A 20,895-nucleotide genomic window follows, 5' to 3' on the forward strand; every position below is an offset into this window, starting at 1 on the left:
TCAGCCTCCCAAAGTGCTGGGATTACAGGAATTTTTGTATTTTCAGTAGAGACGGGGTTTCATCATGTTGGCCAGGCCGGTCTTGAACTCCCGGCCTCAAGTGATCCACCAGCCTCGGCCTCCCAAAGTGCTGGGATTATAGGCAAGACTCAAAGTGCCCAGCCTGTTTCCTGAATTTTTCAAAATGCTAGAGCAACAATGAGAGCCCCCAGGAGCAACCTGGAAAATTATCTCAAGGTCATTAAAGATTTCCATTTCTTCGCCACTAAAGAACTTACTCATGCAACCAAACACCACCTGTTCCCCAAAAACCTATTGAAATAGACAAAAACAAACAAACAAATGATTTTCATTTCTTCTTTGCAGCCTAAGCAGTTAAGAGCGTGGGCTTTTGAGCTAGACCCCCTAGGTTTAGTTCGTGGTTCCCCCAATTCCTGCGTAACCTTAGACAAGTTACATAGCCTCTCTGTGTCTCAAGTACTGCCTAGAAATATTAGGAGGATTACATCCATTTATGCATGGAATGCACTTAAACTTACTCAGTAAATGCTGTCTCCTCCCCCACAGTCATCAAAATAACCTGATATAGACTCAACTATGTGAGAACGGCAGGAGCTGAGTTTTGTGAGCTCAAGTGTGTAGGCGCAGGGGAAAAAAAAGACTAAAAAGAAATACGCCAGCAATAAGAGTAGTTCACTCCAGGTAATGAAGAGTGCTATCTAGTTCCTTTTTTTTTTTTTTTTTTTTTTTTTTTTTTTTGAGACGGAGTCTCGCTCTGTCGCCCAGACTGCAGTGCAGTGGTGTGATCTCAGCTCACTGCAAGCTCCACCTCCTGGGTTCACACCATTCTCCTCTCCTACCTCAGCCTCCCGAGTAGCTGGGACTACATGCGCCCGCCACCATGCCCAGCTAATTTTTTTGTATTTTTTTAGTAGAGACGGGGTTTCACCGTGTTAGCCAGGATGGTCTCGCTCAATCTCCTGACCTTGTGATCCGCCCACCTCGGCCTCCCAAAGTGCTGGGATTACAGGTGTGAGGCACCGCACCCGGCCTGTCTACTTTCTTAATAATTTCCTGGGTATTTTGTTTTGTTTGTTTTTGGTGTTTTTTTTTTTTTTTTTTTTTGAGACAGAGTCTCACTCTGTCACCCAGGCTGGAGTGCAGCAGCACAATCTCAGCTCACTGCAACCTCTGCCTCCCAGGTTCGAGCAATTCTTATGCCTCAGCCTCCTGAGTAGCTGGGATTACAGGTACCCACCATCACGCCCGGCTAATTTTTGTATTTCTAGTAGAGACGGGGTTTCACCACGTAGGCCAGGCTGGTCTCGAACTCCTGACCTCAGGTGATCTGCCCACCTCAGCCTCCCAAAGTGCTGGGATTACAGGCGTGAGCCACCATGTCTGGCCATTTCCTGCACTTTTAAAAAAATGAATAAAGAATTAAAAATAAAGTAAAATAATTGAATAAAAATACAGGGGCACAGACACACAAATACATATCGGTGTACATACACATTGTATATATACGTGTATGTGTGTGTGTATACATATATGAATATATATAATTTATATGTGTTTGCATGTGTCTCTGTGTATACATATACACATGCATATGAATGAAATTTTTCGAACCTGTGCCAGTATTCAGAATAGGCCCCTGCTAAGCTGTGGGCTTGAGAACCACCCAGTGCGATGGAAATGGCTTGGCCAAAGTGCCCAACAGAATGCTTTTATGTTCAGCTCTCCCACATCTCAGATGCTTGGCCTTGAGGAAGTCCTTTGACCTCAAGAGTATCAGTTTCCCAGGCTGCAGGCTGGGCGGCGGCGTCGTGGCATCATTTAAGGACAAGAGCCACGCACAGAACACATAAGAAACGGTGAGAGGGAACGCCCTCCACACCGTCTGCCCCTAACTCAAACCCGTGCCAGCTCAGAGGTTGCGGCATGAAACTAAAGCCTCCAGATGTGAACAAATGCTCCTTTTTAAAATCCTAACACAATGGTTCAGAGGACAAATTAATAAGAAAAACAACGAGCCTATCTTGAGCTCTCATCGCAGGCAGGGCCCTGTTTTAGCACCTCACCAATATTAACCCATTTAACCTTTGCAATGACCCTGGGAGGCAGGCATTCATCTCAGCCTCCTGAAGAGCAATGCAACCTTGAAAAAGCCACTCAGCTTCTCCGAGCCTCAGTTTCCTCAGCTGTAAATGGGGTTAATGGCAGCACCACTCTCTCTCCAAGCAGTCACACAGGAAAAGCTCGGCCAGGGTCAGCCTGCTCATCACTGGCGATATTGTGCTCGTTGGGGAAGGTGAGGCTCAATGCCTCTGAGCCTTGGTTTCCTCATTCACAGAGCAGAGGCTGCATGCCTGCCCGAGCCATTGAGCCATTCCACACGATGTGCTTGTCAGATAGTAAGTGCTCAATAAACATGCATGACTATTGCTAGAGTTTGCCCATAGTCTTCTAGGAGGTTCAGAATGAATGACTTTGACATTCGCAATGTCTCCCGGGATCCAGAGGAAACAGGGCCCCGTGAGAAGCCATCACCTCCCTGTGTTCCTCCCCACCCACCCAGCTCCACCTCCCCACATGCTCCAGTTCATGACTTTATTGTCAACGGAGCTAGCGCCTTCTGAGGCTGTTAGGAGTCTCATTCATGGACTAAATTAGAAAATGTTCAGTGCTCAATAAAGAGGTCTTGGCCCCCACACCCACTAAACCCATAGGGTACCCAGAAGGGCGGCAGGGCCAGCTGGTGACACGGACACTCCTATGAACATCAGCCTCGGCCTGCGGACGGGTTCCAGCGAGATGGCTCGGGGCCTGCGAAGTGGTCCCAGGTGTGGTCATGGTCCCCTCTTGTGGCATGTTGCAGCTGACAGGTGCTTAGAAACCCACCTAAAGCAGATGACTCATTTCCCATATAATCAGAGAAAAATCAGCTTCACTTAAGGTCCCTCAGTGGAGAGGGCGGAGGCAAGGGCAGGACTTGAACACCTGACCCTAGGTCCAGGACCCAGGTCACATGGCCAGCCAGGTACTGCGCTGAGCTGCTGCAAAGGACCCTTTCTAAAGCCTGTCCCATCTCACTCTCACATTCAGCCCCAGCTGGAGCGCTCCACAGGCGCCTGGGCTCAGCCCATGTGCTCATTGTACCCCATGCCTGGGGCGTGATGCTGCTGCCAGCAGGCGGATGAATGAGTGAGCGGGTGAGTGAAAGATAAGAACCCAGAAGTTCAAAGCCAAGGCCAGGGCTTCATTGCTGACCAGCTGCCTGACTTTAGGTAAGTGAGCTTCACTTCCCTGTGCCTCTCACCCCTCGTCGAATGGGAATAATAGCAGCCCCGACTCACCATGTGGTTGCAAGGATGAGCTAAGATCATGTCTGTAACAAACAGCATGTAAATAAACAACTCTCAGAACTCTCAGAGCCCCCTCCATATCATAGCGTGGTCTCAGACATGGTTAATTCAACCAGAAAAAGCTGGAACAGGCTCAGGAATCTAAGGCTCGTAGAGCTCAAAAGTGATCTATGTCTAGATGGCCTTCTCTCTCAACAAAAGAACAACAGATGAAACGCCTTCTCTGTGCCAAAGATCACACTGGGAACTTTTGTTTAGCATCCTAACCATGCTCAACAAACACAAAACAAATAGCCTGACAGACGTAAGTCTACATCACTTTATCATTGAAGAAACTACTGCCCAGTGAGTCTCCCAGAGTCCCAAAGCTACCAAACCCTAGAGCTGCCTCACTTTGAACGACCCGCTTCGTCTACTTCCAAGAGGCAGCACGGGCCAGTGGTCAACAGTGTGGGCTGCGGCTGCAGACGTCCTATGCCTCAATCAAGCAGCACCGCGCGCCGGCTGGGGGTGACCCCTCACAAGCTGCTTACCCGCACTGTGTCCCAGTTTCCTTGCCTGTAAAATGAGCATAGTAACCCTACCACCTACACTCCATGGTATCGCTGCAGAGACTAACTAGGTCACTCTAAAGAAAGCACACGGTGAAGTGTAGCTCCGGCCATTACGCCACCCTGCCCAGCACACACGAGGGCCCCAACGTTTATTTGTCACACAAATAAAGTTTCTTCTATATTGTTCCTCTTGGTTGCCAGAAATACTGCAAGTTTCAGACTTAATCTTCCTTTTGGCAACAGCTATTTCTCCAAGATTCTGGAAGCCTTCTGTTTTCTGCCTATGTCTGGGGACAACGCTTTACTGAGGCTCATTCCTGACAATTTCCCTTCTACTGCGGGCTGAAAGCACCCCTCAGTGAACCTCCGTGTCTTCGGTTAGAAGATGAGTTAGCATGCGGGCCGGTCTCACCACACCACCTCTCTGCCTGCGCCAGCCTGGACCCTGGCGCGCCCTCCCCCCTCTCTCCACCTCTCACCTCGGAGGCCAGCATGCGGGTCTCAATCCTTTCACAACGCCATCCTCGACCACTGCGGGCATCCCTCAGCCGGGGACACATGCGGCGAGGCAGAGAGCAGTGCCACAACTGGTCCACGGGTGCACCTGGTTTGGACTGCAGTCTTTTTCAAATTTTAATGAAATCACCAGTCTCATCAAAAGACTGGTATAGACAAGGAGGAGGTGGTGAGGACGGCTCCTCAAAAGTCGGCTCAGAACCCCCACATTGCACACCCCGCTCTGCTACTCCCCACCCCATCCCCGCCTCCATCTTGAAGTGAAAAGGCTACAGCAAGTCACCTCTAAAAGATGCCTTCCCTCCGAAAATAGCAGGAGTCTCAGCAGGGATGAACAGGGTCCCTAGAGACTCTGGCCTTTCCCAAGGCTACAGCCCCAGACAGACAGATGCCACCCCTCTTGCAGCCAGTCTCAAAAAAATCCAGTTAGCCTGACTTTCAAATCATGCTCTGAATCTAACCCCTTCTCCTGCTCCCCCATGCCCCCACCCTGGTCCAGCCACCACCCCCTCTGGCCTGGGCCTCCGCAGCAGCTTTTCCCTGTCCACCCCCCAGCAGAGGGATCCTGCTGACACCTAGGTCAAGCCAGGTCCTCCCAGGTCCCGCCTCGCTCAGAGTCCAACTCCTCTAACTAAACATGTGCGAGGCCCACGATCCGCACCCCCATCCTTCCCCTTCCCCTGCCCTTCCCACACAGGCCTCCTCTCTGTTCAAGATGTCACCCAACTCAGCCCTACTGTCCCCTCAGCCTGGAGAGGTCCCTGCAGCTTCCACGTGGGCACCTCCTTCTTTGCCCAAATGTGGCTTTCCCAGGGAGGTCCATCAAACCATTCCCAATTCTCCTTGGCCTGATAGTTTTCCCCATAGGACTTATCACCTCCCAACATACTATTTCATTTTCCTATTTAACATACTATTTAATTTTCCTATTTATAAGCTATATTGCTATCTCCCCCTAGCCAGCACATCAGCTCCATGGGGCCAGGGATTTTTGCCTGTGTGGTTCACTGCTATATTCCCAGTGCCAAGCACACAGTAGGTGCTTGGTAATTATTTTTAATAAATGATCAAATGAACCCCAGTGATCTCAGAACACTCTCCTCCTCCAATTTTTTGGAAGCCTGAGCGACCTGGCCACCACCTCTTTCCCTTCCCCTCCCCATGAGGTCCAGTGGACCCTTCTGTAGATGCCAACACAGCAGCTCTAATCAAGACAAATTAGCATCAGCAAGAACTGCTTCCTGTCTCACATCCCCAAAGACAAAATTTTATTAGACAAATAGAAGCCAACACACCCAGCCAATTGCTGAATGCACACTGCTTACTGTCACGAGTGCAGCTTTCACCTGGAAAGGAAAAAATCCCATCTGGCTTGCTTCTTCCCTTCCTTAGATATCATTTCAAGTAAGTTGCAGTTAGCATAAAAGCTGAAATCCAACAGAATGAGCATCCACGTCCCATAATCCATTTTATGAGGTTTTGAAAGACTGGAGACTTTACCAGCTCCTCCAGCCCAGGAGGCAGTAGCCTGGACAGGTGGGCCTCAGGGCCTCACTCACCTCCCTGCAAAGCTCATTACTGTTACCCGGAATGAAACGGCGATCGGGTTTCCGCATCTGCAAGGAATTCCTCCTAACAGAGCTACCCATGTTTTTTCCACATGTCTGAACATCTGCTTGAAAGAACCAAGAGGACCCTTTGGAGGTGAGTGCGACGCTTCCACGTTCTCATATTTTGATCACTCCCTAAAAGGATGGCTGATTATTCTTTCCATTAAACATGCATCCCAGAGAGTTGTAAGAATAACGTTTTTGAAAGCCCCAGCACAGGAATGGATAAGGAATATAACAAAGGATCCCCTCCAGGGAATTTCTGTGCAGAATATGGTTAAAGGGTTTGGAAGCTGCCAGGAAAGGATTAAATGACAATGGCGTTATACAGGCCACTCTCAACTGGGATATTATTAGACCTCATAAGCTGAAGAACTATGGAAACACTTAAAGCCCAACCTTGCAAAACCGCTCTGAATGGATGTTTTGTCCACCGGAGGACCACTGCATCCTGTCCTGAAACAGGGCGAGGAATGATGGCAGGGCTCCACCAAAAAGCGTGTGGCTCTTTTGAGATGAATAGAGCGAGGAATGATGGCAGGGCTCCACCAAAAAGCGTGTGGCTCTTTTGAGATGAATCAAGTGGTTCCCCTTCTCATCTGATACCTGCAGACCAAAGTCAGGCTTGTGCATTAAGATTCCTTGGTTCCTCTGAAAGAACCCCAGACTTGTTCTACTTCAATAAGATTTAGAACTTTTTTGTTTGTTTTTTTAGAGACATGGTCTCACTCTGTCACCCAGGCTGGAGTGCAGTGGCGCAATCACAGCTGACTGCCGCCCTGAACTGGGCTCAAGCGATCCTCTTGTCTCAGCCTCCCAAGTAGCTGGGATTATAGGTGTGAGCCACCACACTCACCTGAGATTTAGGGCTTTATAAGAGAAACTACCTCGATCCGGCTGTTTAACAGGGTTCGTTCCCTAACTAGACAATTCTTAGAAATCATATAAATATAACCTCTCTCTTATCTCCCTTCCTATTTGATAAACCTTGAAGTAGCACCATTCCTATTTACTCCAGATGATGTGAACTTAAGCATATTCGCCATGAGCCAAATTCAACCCAAAGTTTGATTTAGTGGCCAAAACTGAAAAATCAGAAATTTCACATAAAAATCCCAACTCCTAGCTCTTGGGAAAGAAAAAAAAAAAAACCTATAAAACCTGGCAACATTCCACCCACATTCCCACATGTCACAACCTACAGGGACTGAACAGCAACTGCCTCCTGAGGCAAGACTCACATGCCGCTCTGCCCTACTCCCCACCACCCCCTATTGCTCCCTGACATTTGGCCAGTTCAGTCATTTCCTTTCATTGCCTGGCCCTCCTGGGCTTGTCTGTTTGTGATCTTGTTTATACAATCTCTTCTTTGCTTCTTCCTTAGTCCACTGCTTCTAGAGAGAGGCATGTTATTATTGAGAGTGTGGACAGTCAGTCCTTGCAATTGGGTGCTTGCTGAGGCCTCTGGTGATGGAGCGTGTGGCCCTGAGGCATCCCACAGGCCTGAGAGCAAGTTCAGGACTTTGCTTCTGAGCTCCAAGCTCATATATCCAACTGTCTCCTTGACATCTTTGCTCGGATGCCTTGGAAGCCCTTTGTAACTTCTGTGCCCCAAAGGGAACTTGCAATCTTTCCCCAAGAAAACACTTTCTTTCCCAAGTCCTTCTCCGCCATCCATCCAACCGAACCATCCACTCAGTTGCTCCTTTATCTCCCATACCTCAGTCCTGAAGATCACATCATAGAGCCCACAGCTTCCGCTCCCACTGCCACCTTCTAGTCCTTACCACCTTGATCTTTCCTCTGGCACTGCCACAGGCTAACAATCTCATCTCCCTGCTTCCTCCATAACTTCTTCTAATCTAGTCCCCAGGGAGAAGCCTGAGTGATCTTTAAAATGTTCAATCAGAATCAAGTTCCTCCTCTACTCAAAGCGTATCACGTCTTCCCCTTGCCCCGGAATAAGCAAAATTTCATCTCCTCACCCTGGCTTTTAAGCCCTGCACAGTTTGGGCCTGCCAACCATCACCCTGCAAGCTAAACTTGAATGACACTGGCCCTCCTTCAGCTCTTTAGCCACACACAGTCCTTCCCTGCCTCAGGGCCTTTGCATGTGCTATGCTGTGTGTAGAACACTCTCCCCCCACCACCAAGAGAGACAGAGAGCACAGAGGAGGAGGAGGAGGACATCATTTGTCTCTTTGCTAGTTCTATGACCTGTTCCAGGTCCCAGCTGGCAAGTCACCTCCTCAACGAGACCCTCTTTCTAAAGTAGGTCTTCCAAGTACCCTCTCTTGTCATGGTTTGTTCTGTAGAAGCAGTTCCTCATAAGTGGTGAATCCAATGGACAAGCTTCTAGTCAGCCATTGCGTCCCACCCTCAGTCCAGGCATCAGCCCACAGACCCCCTCCAAGTGGCTGCCATCTGGCCTCTCAGGCCTCCCTGACCAACTCAAACCATCCTAGTCCACTTTTCTGCAGCCCCTGAGCTCCCTCAGGGCATGAGCTGTGCTGATCTCACCAACGTTGTATCACCTGCAACCAGCACAGTGCCTGGCACACAGCAGGTCCCCAGTGAGACATTCCCCATACAAATGAGTCATGAGATCTGACAAGCACTTAAGGTTTGGGAACAAACTTTCTCCCAAGACCAAGTACCATTCAAAAAAAGCAATGAAGAGAACAGCTGAGCATGGCATATGTTTAAGATTTTTAATTGTATACTTACAGATAAAAAATGAAATGGTCTTATACTCATTTTCTTTTTATATAAAGAGGAGCTTAAAACCACTAGGCATGAAAAAAGAATGAAGTTCTATAGTGTGGCAAATAAAAGAGAGAAGGGTGGAGACTGAGTAACTGAGAGGGGAGAAGAGGCTGTGGTTCAGAAATAGAAACAGATACAGAGATAAAGAGTGAGACAGAAATCAACAGAGAAGCTGGCGGAAGCATTCAGGCAAGGTACAAAGCAGGCTACACTGCTCTTCTGGGTATGAAAGGGGCAGTACTTCAGATTCCAGAAGGAGTTTTCACACTCCCTTGAAGGTTAAGAGGAGCAATCCTCTTAAAGTCCACTCTTTTCTCCATTTTTCCAAGAAGTTTTTTTTTTTTTTAAACTGACTTCCCATGCTAAAAATCAGGAATTAGCATGACTTATTTTGAAAAAACATAATCTATTCAAATGACTTTTTTAAAAGACTCCCCTTTTTGTCTTTTAAAGGGACTTGTCTACAAGTTTTTAAATCATATATTGGATCTTCAAAGTTATAGGCACTTGGGCCAGTTGTGGTGGCTCACACTGTAATCCTAACACTTTGGGAGGATGAGGTGGTAGGATCACTTGAGCCCAGGAGTTCAAGACCAGCCTAAGCAACGCAGGGAGATCATGTCTCCACAAAAAAGGAAAAAATTAGCTGGGCATGGTAGTACACGCCTGTAGTCCCAACTACTCAGGAGGCTGAGGTGGGAGGGTCACTTGAGCTCAGAAATTCAAGGCAGCAGTGAGCAGTGATCATGCCACTGCACTCCAGCCTGGGTGACAAAGCAAGATCCTATCTCTAAAATAAACAAACAAGTAAACAAACAAACAAACAAAGTCACAGGCATGAAGAGGGAAGAGTCCTTGGGAGCTATCAGAGGGAGAGGCACAAATTTCAGGGACAGCCTAGCAGGTGTCTCCTGGACTGTACACTCAGCCCATTCCCTTCTCTGGAAATTTCCAGGCCCCAGCCCCTGATGAATGGGTGAGCTGAGCCTCACTCCTCATGCAGCCCAACCTCCAAGCCACAGCCTACTGGACCAATGGGCGGCACCCTCCCAAGTCAGGGCCAATCAGCATCTCCCTGAGAATCAGGATTTAGGCTCCCATGAGGCGATGACAAGGCTCATACTGGAACAGCATGCAAAACTAGGGGGAAGGGAGTGGTCTGCAGGAGGCGTGGGCATTTCCCGTTCAGGCTTTTTCTGCACAAATGAGAAGGCAGGAAGAGCTGGTCTGCAAAGAGACGTGGATGATCAGATCTACTGTGCTGCAAATAGAGCTTGCGGTATCCAAATCCCAGCTCCACCATTTAATAGCCATAACCCTTAACAAGTCCTTGACAGCTCCTTGACCTGTTACCTGCATCATAAGGCTCTTTTGAGGATTAAATAAGTTAACACATATACAGCACTTGGAACAGGATCTCACAGGCAGCAAATGTTTTCTAAGTGTTTATTATTACTATCATCTTGCCAAAATGTAAGCTCATCATGGTGAGAATTTCCAGCTGTTTTGTTCATATCATAACCCAGAATCGAGCACCATGCCTGGTACATAGTAGGTGCTCAATAAACATCTTTCAAATAATCAGTGAATGAAGATACCACACAGCCAGAAATGGATACAGATTCTCTCTCCTTAAGATTGTTTGGCCAATGCATTTAATGAGCAGATTCATTCTCCAAGTACTTGTTGAGTGCCTGCTATGTTTGTGGCGGCAAACTGTGCTTGATGCTGATATACAATGAAGAATAAGAAGGAAGTTGTGGTCTCTTTTAAACAAAGCTCATGGTCTAAGAGAGAGAGACATTGACGAAATAATTATGCAAATGTTAGAATTACAAGTAGTGGCAGGTGGCATGAAGGAAAGGTGCATGGAGCTCTGGACACATAAAACAGAGCACTTGGCCAGGCATGGTGGCTCACACCTGTAATCCCAGCACTTTGGGAGGCCGAGGTGGGTGGATCACTTGAGATCAAGAGTTCAAGACCAGCCAGACCAATATAGTGAAACCCTGTCTCTATTAAAAATACAAAAATTATCCAGGCATGGTGGCACACACCTGTAATCCCAGCTACTCAGGAGGCTGAGGCAGGGGAATCACCTGAACCCAGGAGGCAGAAGTTGCAGTGAGCCAAGATTGCACCACTGCACTCCAGCCTGGGTGACAGAGTGACAGACTCTGTCAAAAAATACATATATATATACTACATAAGGCAATTGCTCTCAGGATTGGACGGCAGGAATCAGAAGACTGCGGTCCCCAAGGGAGAGGAAGTGCACAGGCGAGCCCACCTTCATTTCAGCTCTCTGCCTGGGGACAGCTCCCCTGCCACGTGCAGGAAGTAGCATCTGAGCTGAGCACAGTGGTCCCGCTGTGCTGAGGATTCCTGAAATAATCCTGGATTCCTGGCACCACTCAGAGTGCCAGGCTGTGGAAACTGCTGGAATCGGTGGCATGAGAGAGGACGAAGCTGCTGGGGGAACCCTCAAGTCTTTGGCCAAGGGCTGGGCTGTGTAAGCACAGGGAGAGATAGTGCGAGGTTTACCAGAGAGGGGCTGCTATGGGGCGGAGAGAACAGAGAGACTAAGAGTGCAGCGGAGCGGGCATATGGGAATTCCAGCCCACCAGATTAAAGAGACCTCCCTACCAAGCATCCAAAAAGGCCATGCCTTCAGAACAGGCACATGCCTCAGAGGAAGGGCTACTCCAAGCCTGCCCTAACGGGGCCTAAAACCAATCCTCAAATAAAATACAGAGAAGACAGTTTAAAAGCTAAGCCCCATCAAGTTAGATACACCTTGTGCTTTCCACAGATCCACCTGATGAAGCATGAAACAAAGTTCAGAATGTCTACCACATCCAGTATATATCATCACAATATCAGAATGCAGTCGACAACTACTAGACAGGCAACACAACAGGAAAATGGGACTCGTGGTCAAGAACCAAAACTCAATGAATAGAAACAGATTCCAAGATGGCTATGATGTCCAATTTAAAAAAAAAAAAAAAAAGCAATTGTCAGGACTTACAAGTTCTCAATATTATCACAGATGTCCTCAATCAGAGGTACACATGCAAAGCACCTGTGGAGATTTGGGGAGTTTGCTGTTTTTCATTTGTTTGTTTGTTTACCTGGGCTTTACTCATGTTATATAGTTTCTAATTTAGTTTCAGAATGCCCAATAATCTGAATTTTTAAGAACCACCCTAGAGGTTCTGATGCACACTATAGATTAAGAACCAGGTTTTATCATATTAATAGGATACTTCTACTTTAAGGCAAATACCAAAAAAAGTTATATTAATTTAAATGTATTAAAGGTTCTAGTTAATTAACTTGTTAGTGGGCACCAGTCAGTTGTTCCTGGTTAACCAGATTATACAATTAAGAATATTTCAACTCCAATTATTTTGGGGAAAAATAGGCACACTTCTCTACTTATTTTGAAAAAAAAAATCTGAGGTTAAATCAAAAGCCACAGACACACAAAAAAGATACTGATTAAGAAAAAAACAAAAGGAAATGCTCACGGCAAAACGTAAACTTAAAAAATCAGAGTACAATCTACATGTTCACTGTAGAATTAAGAAGAGAAATATATGGTAACAGAGGCTGGCGTGTTTGTGAATAGAAAAAAGGCAATATATCAAAATACTAATATAGCTATTTTAGGTAGTTTGATAATGTATAGTTTTAATTTTTCTTACTTTTCTGTATTTTACAAAAATTACCATTTTTCCTTAATGAACTCTTCATCTGAAACTTAAGATGATGGTTTCAGAAACCTTCTGTCAACACACAAACCTCTGCAAAACTCTAGCAGTTTCTCCATCAGAAAGAGAAGGGAAGAAGCATCCGGGCACATGAATATCATTTCTATCCTTATCCCACTCAGGAAGACTTTCTCTTCTGGCTTATGAGTAGCTGGATTAGCTTCTAATGCCAATTTAATCTCATATTTCTCATTCCTTAAAGGAGTAAGAGGCTGAGACACATACCTCACCTTAACAAGCAACAAACAGTGGGTCAGCAGAAGTGAATCTCTTAGTGACAAACACCACACACAAAAGGAAGAGCATTCAAGTCCATACCTGAACCACAGGGTGGCCTCCAGTTGGAGCTTTGACAGCCCCTCGGCTGCCTTCTGTCTCATAGTGGGCCCGGTGATGTGGCTTGGGCTGCACCTCGATCCGCAGCTCATAAGAGCCTGACTGACTGGACAGCGGCCACTCAAGTGGAGGGAGGGATGCAGTCACTGGGATGCTAAAGGAGAAAATAAAATCAGCCATGTGTGCAATAAACCAGAATTAGTCAACTTGTACAATAATTGTAAATGGCCCCTTTTCTGAAAATCATGGATACAGTCATGTATTGCTCAACAATGAGGATACGCTCTGGGAAATGCACCATCATGTGAACATCAGAGTGCACTTACACAAACCAAGATGGCACAGCCTACTACATACCTACACTGTATGGTATAGTGGCTCCTAGGCTACAAACCTGTATAGCATGTGACTGTACTGAATACTGTAGGCAATGGTAACACAATGGGAAGTATTTGTGTATCTAAATGTATCTAAATACAGAAAAGGTACACTAAAAATACAGTATTATGGCCGGGTGTGGTGGCTCATGACTTAATCTCAGCACTTTGGGAAGACAACATGGATGGATCACTTAAGCCCAAGAATTTGAGGACAGCCTGGGCAACATGGAGAGACTCTGTCTCTACTAAAAATACAAAAAAAAAAAATCAGCCAAGCAATGTGGTGCATGCTTATAGTCCCAGCTACCTGGGACGCTGAGGTGGGAAGATCATCTGAGCCCAGGAGGTCAAGGTTGCAGTGAGCTGTGATTGCACCACTGCACTCCAGCCTGAGGGACCAGAGTGAGACCCTGTCTCAAAAAAAAAAAATGAAACAAAACAAAACCAAAAAACAACACAAGGCTGGGTACAGTGGCTCATGCCTGTAATTCCAACAGTATGGGAGGCTGAGGTGGGCAGATCACTCGAGGCCAGGAGTTCAAGACCAGCCTGGCCAACATGGCGAAACCCTGTCTCTACTAAAAATACAAAAATTAGCTGGGTTTGGTGGGACATGCCTGTAATTCTAGCTACTCAGGAGGCTGAGGCACGAGAATCACTTGAACTTGGGAGGTGGAGGTTGCAGTCAGCCGAGATTGCACCACTGCACTTTAGCCTGGGTGACAGAGAGACTCTGTCTCAAAAAAAAAAACAAAAACATAAACAAAACAGTATTATAATCTTACGGACCACCCCCATATATGGGGTCCATCACTAACCAAAATGTGATCATGGGGGGCATGATTGTATGTGAACAAAATGCTGAGGCAGCACATATTTCTTAGACATGACAGGTTAGAACTGTTCACAGGGTAGAGATCTTTCTCTTTGCTTTCTCTTCCACCTTGATGAAGACAGTGTGAGCAACTCCTCAATTAATGAAGCTTATGTTAGTTCTAGCATATTTCTAACTGCTGTCCCTTCTTTTCCCCTGGGAATTTTGAAAAGCATCACTATGGATTTATGTCACCATGTCCTGAGTTTTCACATATGGCAGAAATCATTCATCAGAGTATTCTTTCCCAGTTAGCTCAGGGCTGCTAGGAGCTGACACTATCAGCTGGGCTTGGTTAAGCACTTGCAAGAAAGCCAATTCTATGTCTTCTCTATCACAGCAGTACCAAGGGGAGCACAAGGGGTAGCACCTCCATAAACTTCATCTGTACCAGAGTCCAACTTAAACATTTCATCCAACTTATAATCATATCCTCCCTATGCAAGCAAGTCTCCTGCCCTTCTTTCCAACCACATTGCCTCCTGAAATCCCTCTTACCCTGCAGTCTTTTTTTTTTTGAAGTTTCATATTCTTTAATTGTGAAATATCTAAAATGGATTCAAATGGACTAACATTATCAAATAGTCACTCACATCTAACCATATGATTTCCATATAGTTTGATACAATGAAAAAAAGAAAACAAAAATTACAATGAAATAGAGTTGACTTTAAAGAATATTTAACTATTCATTCATTTATTGACTACCGCAAATTTTTCATTCTCTAGAGCTATGACATGAACCATGAAGTATATTTTTAATTTTTTCTTTTTTTAAAAGATGGGCTCTTGCTGTTATCCCGTCTGGAGTACAGTGGTGCAATCACAGCTCACTGTAGCCTCAAACTCCTGGGGTCAAACTATCCTCCTGCTTCAGCCTCCTGAGTAGCTAGGAACACAGGTGTATGCAACCAGGCCTAGTTAAGTTTAAACATTTTGTGGGGGGCCAGCTGGGATTACAGGTGTGAGCCACTGTGCCTGGCCACCCTGCAGTCTTAGGGTATCCAAAGTGCCTTTATTTTACCTTAGTTACAGTGCCAACATGCTTTCAATCTTCTGACTGCAACCAACGAGCCACACGTGTCAAACACTTTTACCCATATCGTGTATACAAGTGAAAAGTTTTTAAAGGTTTACAAACTATGACTCCTTAAAAAACCACTTCAGCCCTGTATTAATATGCTTTAAAGCACCAAAAATTTTGTGAGAAGAAAATTCAGCAGCATATCCCCAGGTTCCAATTTATACTTTTGTTTGGTTCTGACATAGGTATTTGATGCTGAAATACAATCTGAAGAAGTAGAGCATACCTGTAATCCCAGCACTTTGGGAGGCTGAGGCGGGTGGATGATGAGGTCAGGAGATCGAGACCAGCCTGACCAACATGGTGAAACCCCGCCTCTACTAAGAATACAAAAAAAAAAAAAATTAGCCAGGCATAGTGGTGTGTGCCTGTAGTCCCAGCTACTTGGGAGGCTGAGGCAGGAGAATCGCTTGAACCCAGGAGGCAGAGGTTGCAGTGAGCCGAGATCACGCTACTATACTCCAGCCTCAGCGACAGAGCGAGACTCCGTCTCAAAAAAAAAAAAAAAAAAAGGCCGGGTGTAGTGGCTCACACCTGTAATCCTAGCACTTTGGGAGGCCAAGGCAGGCAGATGACGAGGTCAGGAGTTTGAGACCAGCCTGACCAACATGGTGAAACCACATCTCTACTTAAAAAAAAAAAAAAAAAAAAATCCAGGTGTGGTGGCGCATGCCTGTAATCCCAGCTACTCAGGAGGCTGAAGCAGGAGAATCACTTGAACCCAGGAGGCAGAGGTTGCAGTGAGCTGAGATCGTACCACTGTACTCCAGCCTGGGCGACAGAGTGAGATTCCGTCTTAAAAAAAAAAAAAAAAAAAGAAGAACAAAAAAAGAAGTAGAGCATCAGAGCCAGCCTGAAATTCTGATTTGAATTCCAGCCCTCTGCTGAGTTGCCTATATAACCTGAGATCAATGTTATCAAGAAACTTCCCTGATGCCCCATCCCCTCAACTTTATAGAAGATTCTTGCAAAGACCACATCGGCTGACACAGATTGGTACTTGTGAGGAACTAAAGGACTCTGACACTCAAAACCTCTCTGATCAACATGCCTAATGGAGAGGAAAGGATTTTGTAAACAAAGTCTCCAATAAGTATATCATAATCATATTTTATAGCAGTGTCCCTCCCTACTCTCAACCACTAAATAAAATCATGGTTTGGAGACTGACCTGTATACGTAGCACAAAGAACAAGGAGTTAAGAATCCCAGATTCTAATTTTCAATGTAGTCATTAACTAGCTGGTGATCATGGGGCTTGTCACTTCACCTCTCTGAGCCCAAATTTCTCAATCTGTACCAGGGGTTAGTCTTGATCAGGATTTTCTTTTTTTTTTTTTTTTTACAGTCCATGTCCGTGTGGTATGGGTGTGTGTGTCTAGTTTCCACCTCTCTCCCCAGTGACTAGCACAGTGCCTGGCTGCATTTCATAAAAGAATGAAGGAAAAGTGAATGCAGGGTAAAAGAGAAGGAAAGCAGGAAGGAAAGAAAAAGGGAAAAAGAAGAAAAGGACGTTTCCTTTTTATTTTTATTTATTATTATTATTATTATTTTTGAGACAGTTTTACTCTTGTTGCCCAGACTGGAGTGCAATGGCGCCATCTCAGCTCACTGCAACCTCTGCCTCCTGGGTTCAAGTGATTCTCCTGCCTCAGCCTCCCGAGTAGCTGGGATTACAGGCATGCAACACCACACCCAGCTAATTTTGTATTTTTAGTAGAGACAGGGTTTCTCCATGTTGGTCAGGCTGGTCTCGAACTCCCGACCTCAGGTGATCCACCCGCCTCGGCCTCCCAAAGTGCTGGGATTACAGGCATGAGCCACTGTGCCTGGCAGCATTTTCTAAGATAGCCCTGTGAAACTTCAGTCACTGAACTCAGAACACTGTAGCCAAATGGCCTTTGAAATCACCGCATATTCTGTCCACATTAAAGTCTCTGAGAAGGCCTGCACACAGGCACCTACTTAACTCTGTTAAACCCAGAAACTCCTTTTTTTAAAGACACAACAACTGACATACTGCAGCCCTGGTGTTCTCAGAACCTGCTGTGGAGGAAATGCCAGGCTGGATGCTCCCTGCAGTCCATTTTCATCTGGTATGGGGGTGAACAAGGCCCAGCGGGCAGGGCCCGAGGCCACCCTCAACCCCATACCAATCAAAAGAGCTCCACCTTTATCTATTTGGGGACTCAATTTCTTTTTTTTTTTTTTTTTTTTTTTTTTGAGGTGGAGTCTCACTCTGTCACGAAGGCTGGAGTGCAGTGGCATGATCTTGGCTCACTGCAACCTCCGCCTCCCAGGTTCAAGTAATTCTCCCGCCTCAGCCTCCCAAGTAGCTGGAATTACAGGCACGCACCACCACACCTGGCTATTTTTTGTATTTTTAATAGAGATGGGGTTTCGCCATGTTGGCCAGGCTGGTCTTGAATTTGCTACCTCAGGTGATTCGCCCACCTCAGCCTCCCAAAGTGCTGGGATTACAGGCATGAGCCACCGCACCCGGCCTATTTGGGGACTCAGTTTAATATTGGGGATAAAAGGCTTCCATTTGCTAAAATAAAAAATAATGTGAAAACCACAGGGATCGTGGTAATAGCATGAGTCTTCCAATTCCTCATGTAGGAGAACAGATAGGATAATCTCTGGCCTTAGCCCTCATGTACCTCCTTTGTCATTTCATCAAAATGAAGATAAAAAATAATACAAACCAAGTTTCTGTGAGAATCAAATGAAATAATATACATAGAGAGTGCAATTCATCCTCTGTATCCATGGGTTCTGTGTCCTCAGATTGAAAACATTCAGAAAAAAAAATTCCATAAAGTTCCAAAAAGCAAAATTTGAATTTTCCATGCTGCAGTTTCTACTTTGAGTCCATGTGGTGTGCAGGCATTGTATTAGGTATTCTAAGGTATTATCATCTAGAGATGATGTAATGTATATGGGAGGATGTGCATAGGTTATATGCAAATAGTATACCATTTTACATAAGGGACCTGAGCATCCTCAGATTTTGGTATCCCAGGATACCACTGCACAGGCTCTATACTGAGATTGACATATATCATCTCATCTAATCCATTTTTAAAAAAACACAAAGTAGGTTCTATTATTTTCTCACAGGGAATAAACCAAGACCAGAAAGGTGCTCAGTATAAATGCAGGGGTGGGGGGTGGGGAGGGGGAAGCTCTTGATTGATTAGTGATGTCTGTGCTAGGCACGGCTTCATAAAGGTGCTCAACGAGAAAGAGGGTGCTGACTGATTAGCAATGTCTTTCACAAGCACAGCAGCAGAAAGGCAGCAGCAGAGATGCCCATGTTCACTCAGGTAGTGAGTGGCGGAGGCAGGACTCAAAGTGAGCCTTAAGAGACTCCAAAGCCTACATGCTATTCTGCTATCTACATACATCTCTTCAGCTTCCCAAGATTTTAAGCTCCTTGGCTCACACATTTCTTTTTTTTTTTTTTTTTAGGGCCTCCATATAACTGGGGCACATAGCAGATGCTAACAAACATCAGTTCCTCTTATAATGAGATAGATTTTACATATTAAGGCTTGCTTTGTGCCTACTAGAATGTCAGCTCCATGAAGGCAGAAATTTTCGCCTGTTTAGTTCACCACTGTCTCTCCATTACTTATGTAACAGAATCTGCCACCTAGATGTTTGAAAAACACTTTTTGAATAAACCAGGTGCCATATGAGCAATTACATTTATCATGACTGCATCCTCATAGCCACCTGGTGAGTCAGGTACACTAATTATACCCATTTTACAGATGAGAAAAACCTGGCCCAGGGAATTTAACTTCCTTCTCAGGGTCTCGCAAGCAGCAAGGGGCCAAGCCAAGATTTAAATCCATTTAAAGTCAGTCTTAAACCTGACTCTGAATCCCATGCTCATAACCAGAAAACCATCTCTTAAACCTAAACCACAGAATCAATCATTTTCAAAGCCCTGCTCACCTGCAGATGGGAATGGCAGGCACCAGAGGCTTGGGCCAAGTGGGCGGAACCAGCAGGATGGATTCGGGAGCCGAGTTTCTCCTCTCCCCCTGCTCACAGGGTCCCAGGAACTCCACGGCCGGGTAGATGTGGCGAGGCAGGCCGGCCTTGGATGGGGCGGCAGACACCGGCGAGGGGTCAGGGCTGGTCTTCCACATCTTGGGGGGGATCCCACAAGGCGAGTCCGTGGCGAGGCTGTTCAGGGCATCCATGATCACGGCAGAGCCAGCCACAGGGGGGTACCCAGCCGGGGCGCCGTGGTCCTGGGGTGCCACGTGAGATGAGGGCTGCGGCGAGGGGCTCCGGGAGCGCTGGGGTGAGGCTCCGGGCGGCAGGGCAACCAAGGCCTCGGCGCACGAATGCCTCCGCTTGGCACCAGGCGACGAGGAGCGGGAGGCCGGACGGGGCACGGGCGAGTGGCGGCCCAGGCAGCTGTCCTCGGCGAGGCTGGTTCGAGGTGACATTATTGGCGAGGTTCTGGGGGAATAATGAGCAGGGATGTTTTGAAACTGCGGACACAGGTCGTCGGGCCCGCCGTTATTGGGCGAGACGCAGGGCGAGGTGTAGGGGGAGAAGGTGTCGGAAATGAAGCTGGCAGAGGAGCCGCTGCTAGCGGGGCTCAAGCAAAGCGGCTCGCGGTAGCCCTCGAAGCCGGGCACGGGCAGGGTGAACCTCGGGCTGGCGGCCACCCCGGCCAGGGGCGGCTGCTCCACCAGGAGGCCCGCGTCTCTCATGCGGAGGGGCCCCACTGCCTGGATCAGTTCGTGGGACGGAGTGATCTCGATCCGAGGGCTCAGGCCCGAGGCCCCTGCTGGCTTGGCCGCGCTCAGAAAGTTCTGCGGCCCTACCCTATCCGGCTCTCCGAATCGGCCGGGGGGCTCGCCAGAGAGACTAGCAAGGGGGCTGTATGGCTTGAGGCCATAGTCCAGGACATCATCGGGGTATGCGGGTCCGGAGGGTGGGCTGGCGACCTTATGTGCATTCGGCTCTTCTGGAAAGAGAAGGGGGAAGGGGGGGTCTTTTTAAGCCTCAAAAACAGAACTCCCGGTGCAGAGCAATCACAGGCTGGATTTTGTCTCACGTCGTTTATTTTTTTTCAAATTCCCACCATGCCAAACCCCAAGCTAGAAGCTCCGTCCCTCACCAGAAGAAAACTGAGGCCACTTTGTCCCAGGTCCCTGGAGAAGAGAGGTCGAAGCAGAATAAGTTCTGGAAGACCCCTGGGCTAAGGGCCTCCAAACTTGGGTTTAAATGAAACCCTTCGGAGAAGTGCAGTTTATCTCACAACCCCATTCACACCACCATATACAACACAACTGAAACAAAAGCCTCCCGAGTCAACACTTACCCCTGCTACATGACACCCTCAGACCCTCCCTCCTGTCTGAGTGATTTTGCTTCAACGCTGGTCACGACCCGTTAGACGGATCCCCTAACCCGCCGGCGCGGTGGGTCATGACCCCTAGTTTGAAAAGCACCGATCTAGGGCCTATGGCCGCACTCTACACACGTGACGTTGACGCAGGACACAGAGGGAGGCTGAGCAGGCTCTGCAGCCCACGGTGCCCTGGGCTTGAATCCCAGATTTCATACCAAGTACGAGAAGTGGCTTCATTCAGATCCAGG

The 20,895-nt window shown here is 47.0% G+C and overlaps 1 protein-coding gene across 3 annotated transcripts in view; it reads right to left on the reverse strand.

The window, feature by feature from the left end:
• NFATC2 (nuclear factor of activated T cells 2) overlaps window positions 1-20,895 on the reverse strand; it is a 177,122-nt gene that overhangs the window by 117,675 nt on the left and 38,552 nt on the right. For all 3 annotated transcript variants that reach the window (XM_063720558.1, XM_002830424.5, XM_002830425.6), the window contains exons 2-3: window positions 19,231-20,260; window positions 12,909-13,080 (exon numbers count right to left, since the gene is read on the reverse strand). In XM_063720558.1, the coding sequence (XP_063576628.1) occupies window positions 12,909-13,080; window positions 19,231-20,260 (1,202 nt within the window). The remainder of the gene's footprint in view (window positions 1-12,908; window positions 13,081-19,230; window positions 20,261-20,895) is intronic.

This window comes from Pongo abelii, chromosome 21 (assembly GCF_028885655.2).
Source record: "Pongo abelii isolate AG06213 chromosome 21, NHGRI_mPonAbe1-v2.0_pri, whole genome shotgun sequence".
Lineage (NCBI taxonomy): Eukaryota > Metazoa > Chordata > Mammalia > Primates > Hominidae > Pongo > Pongo abelii.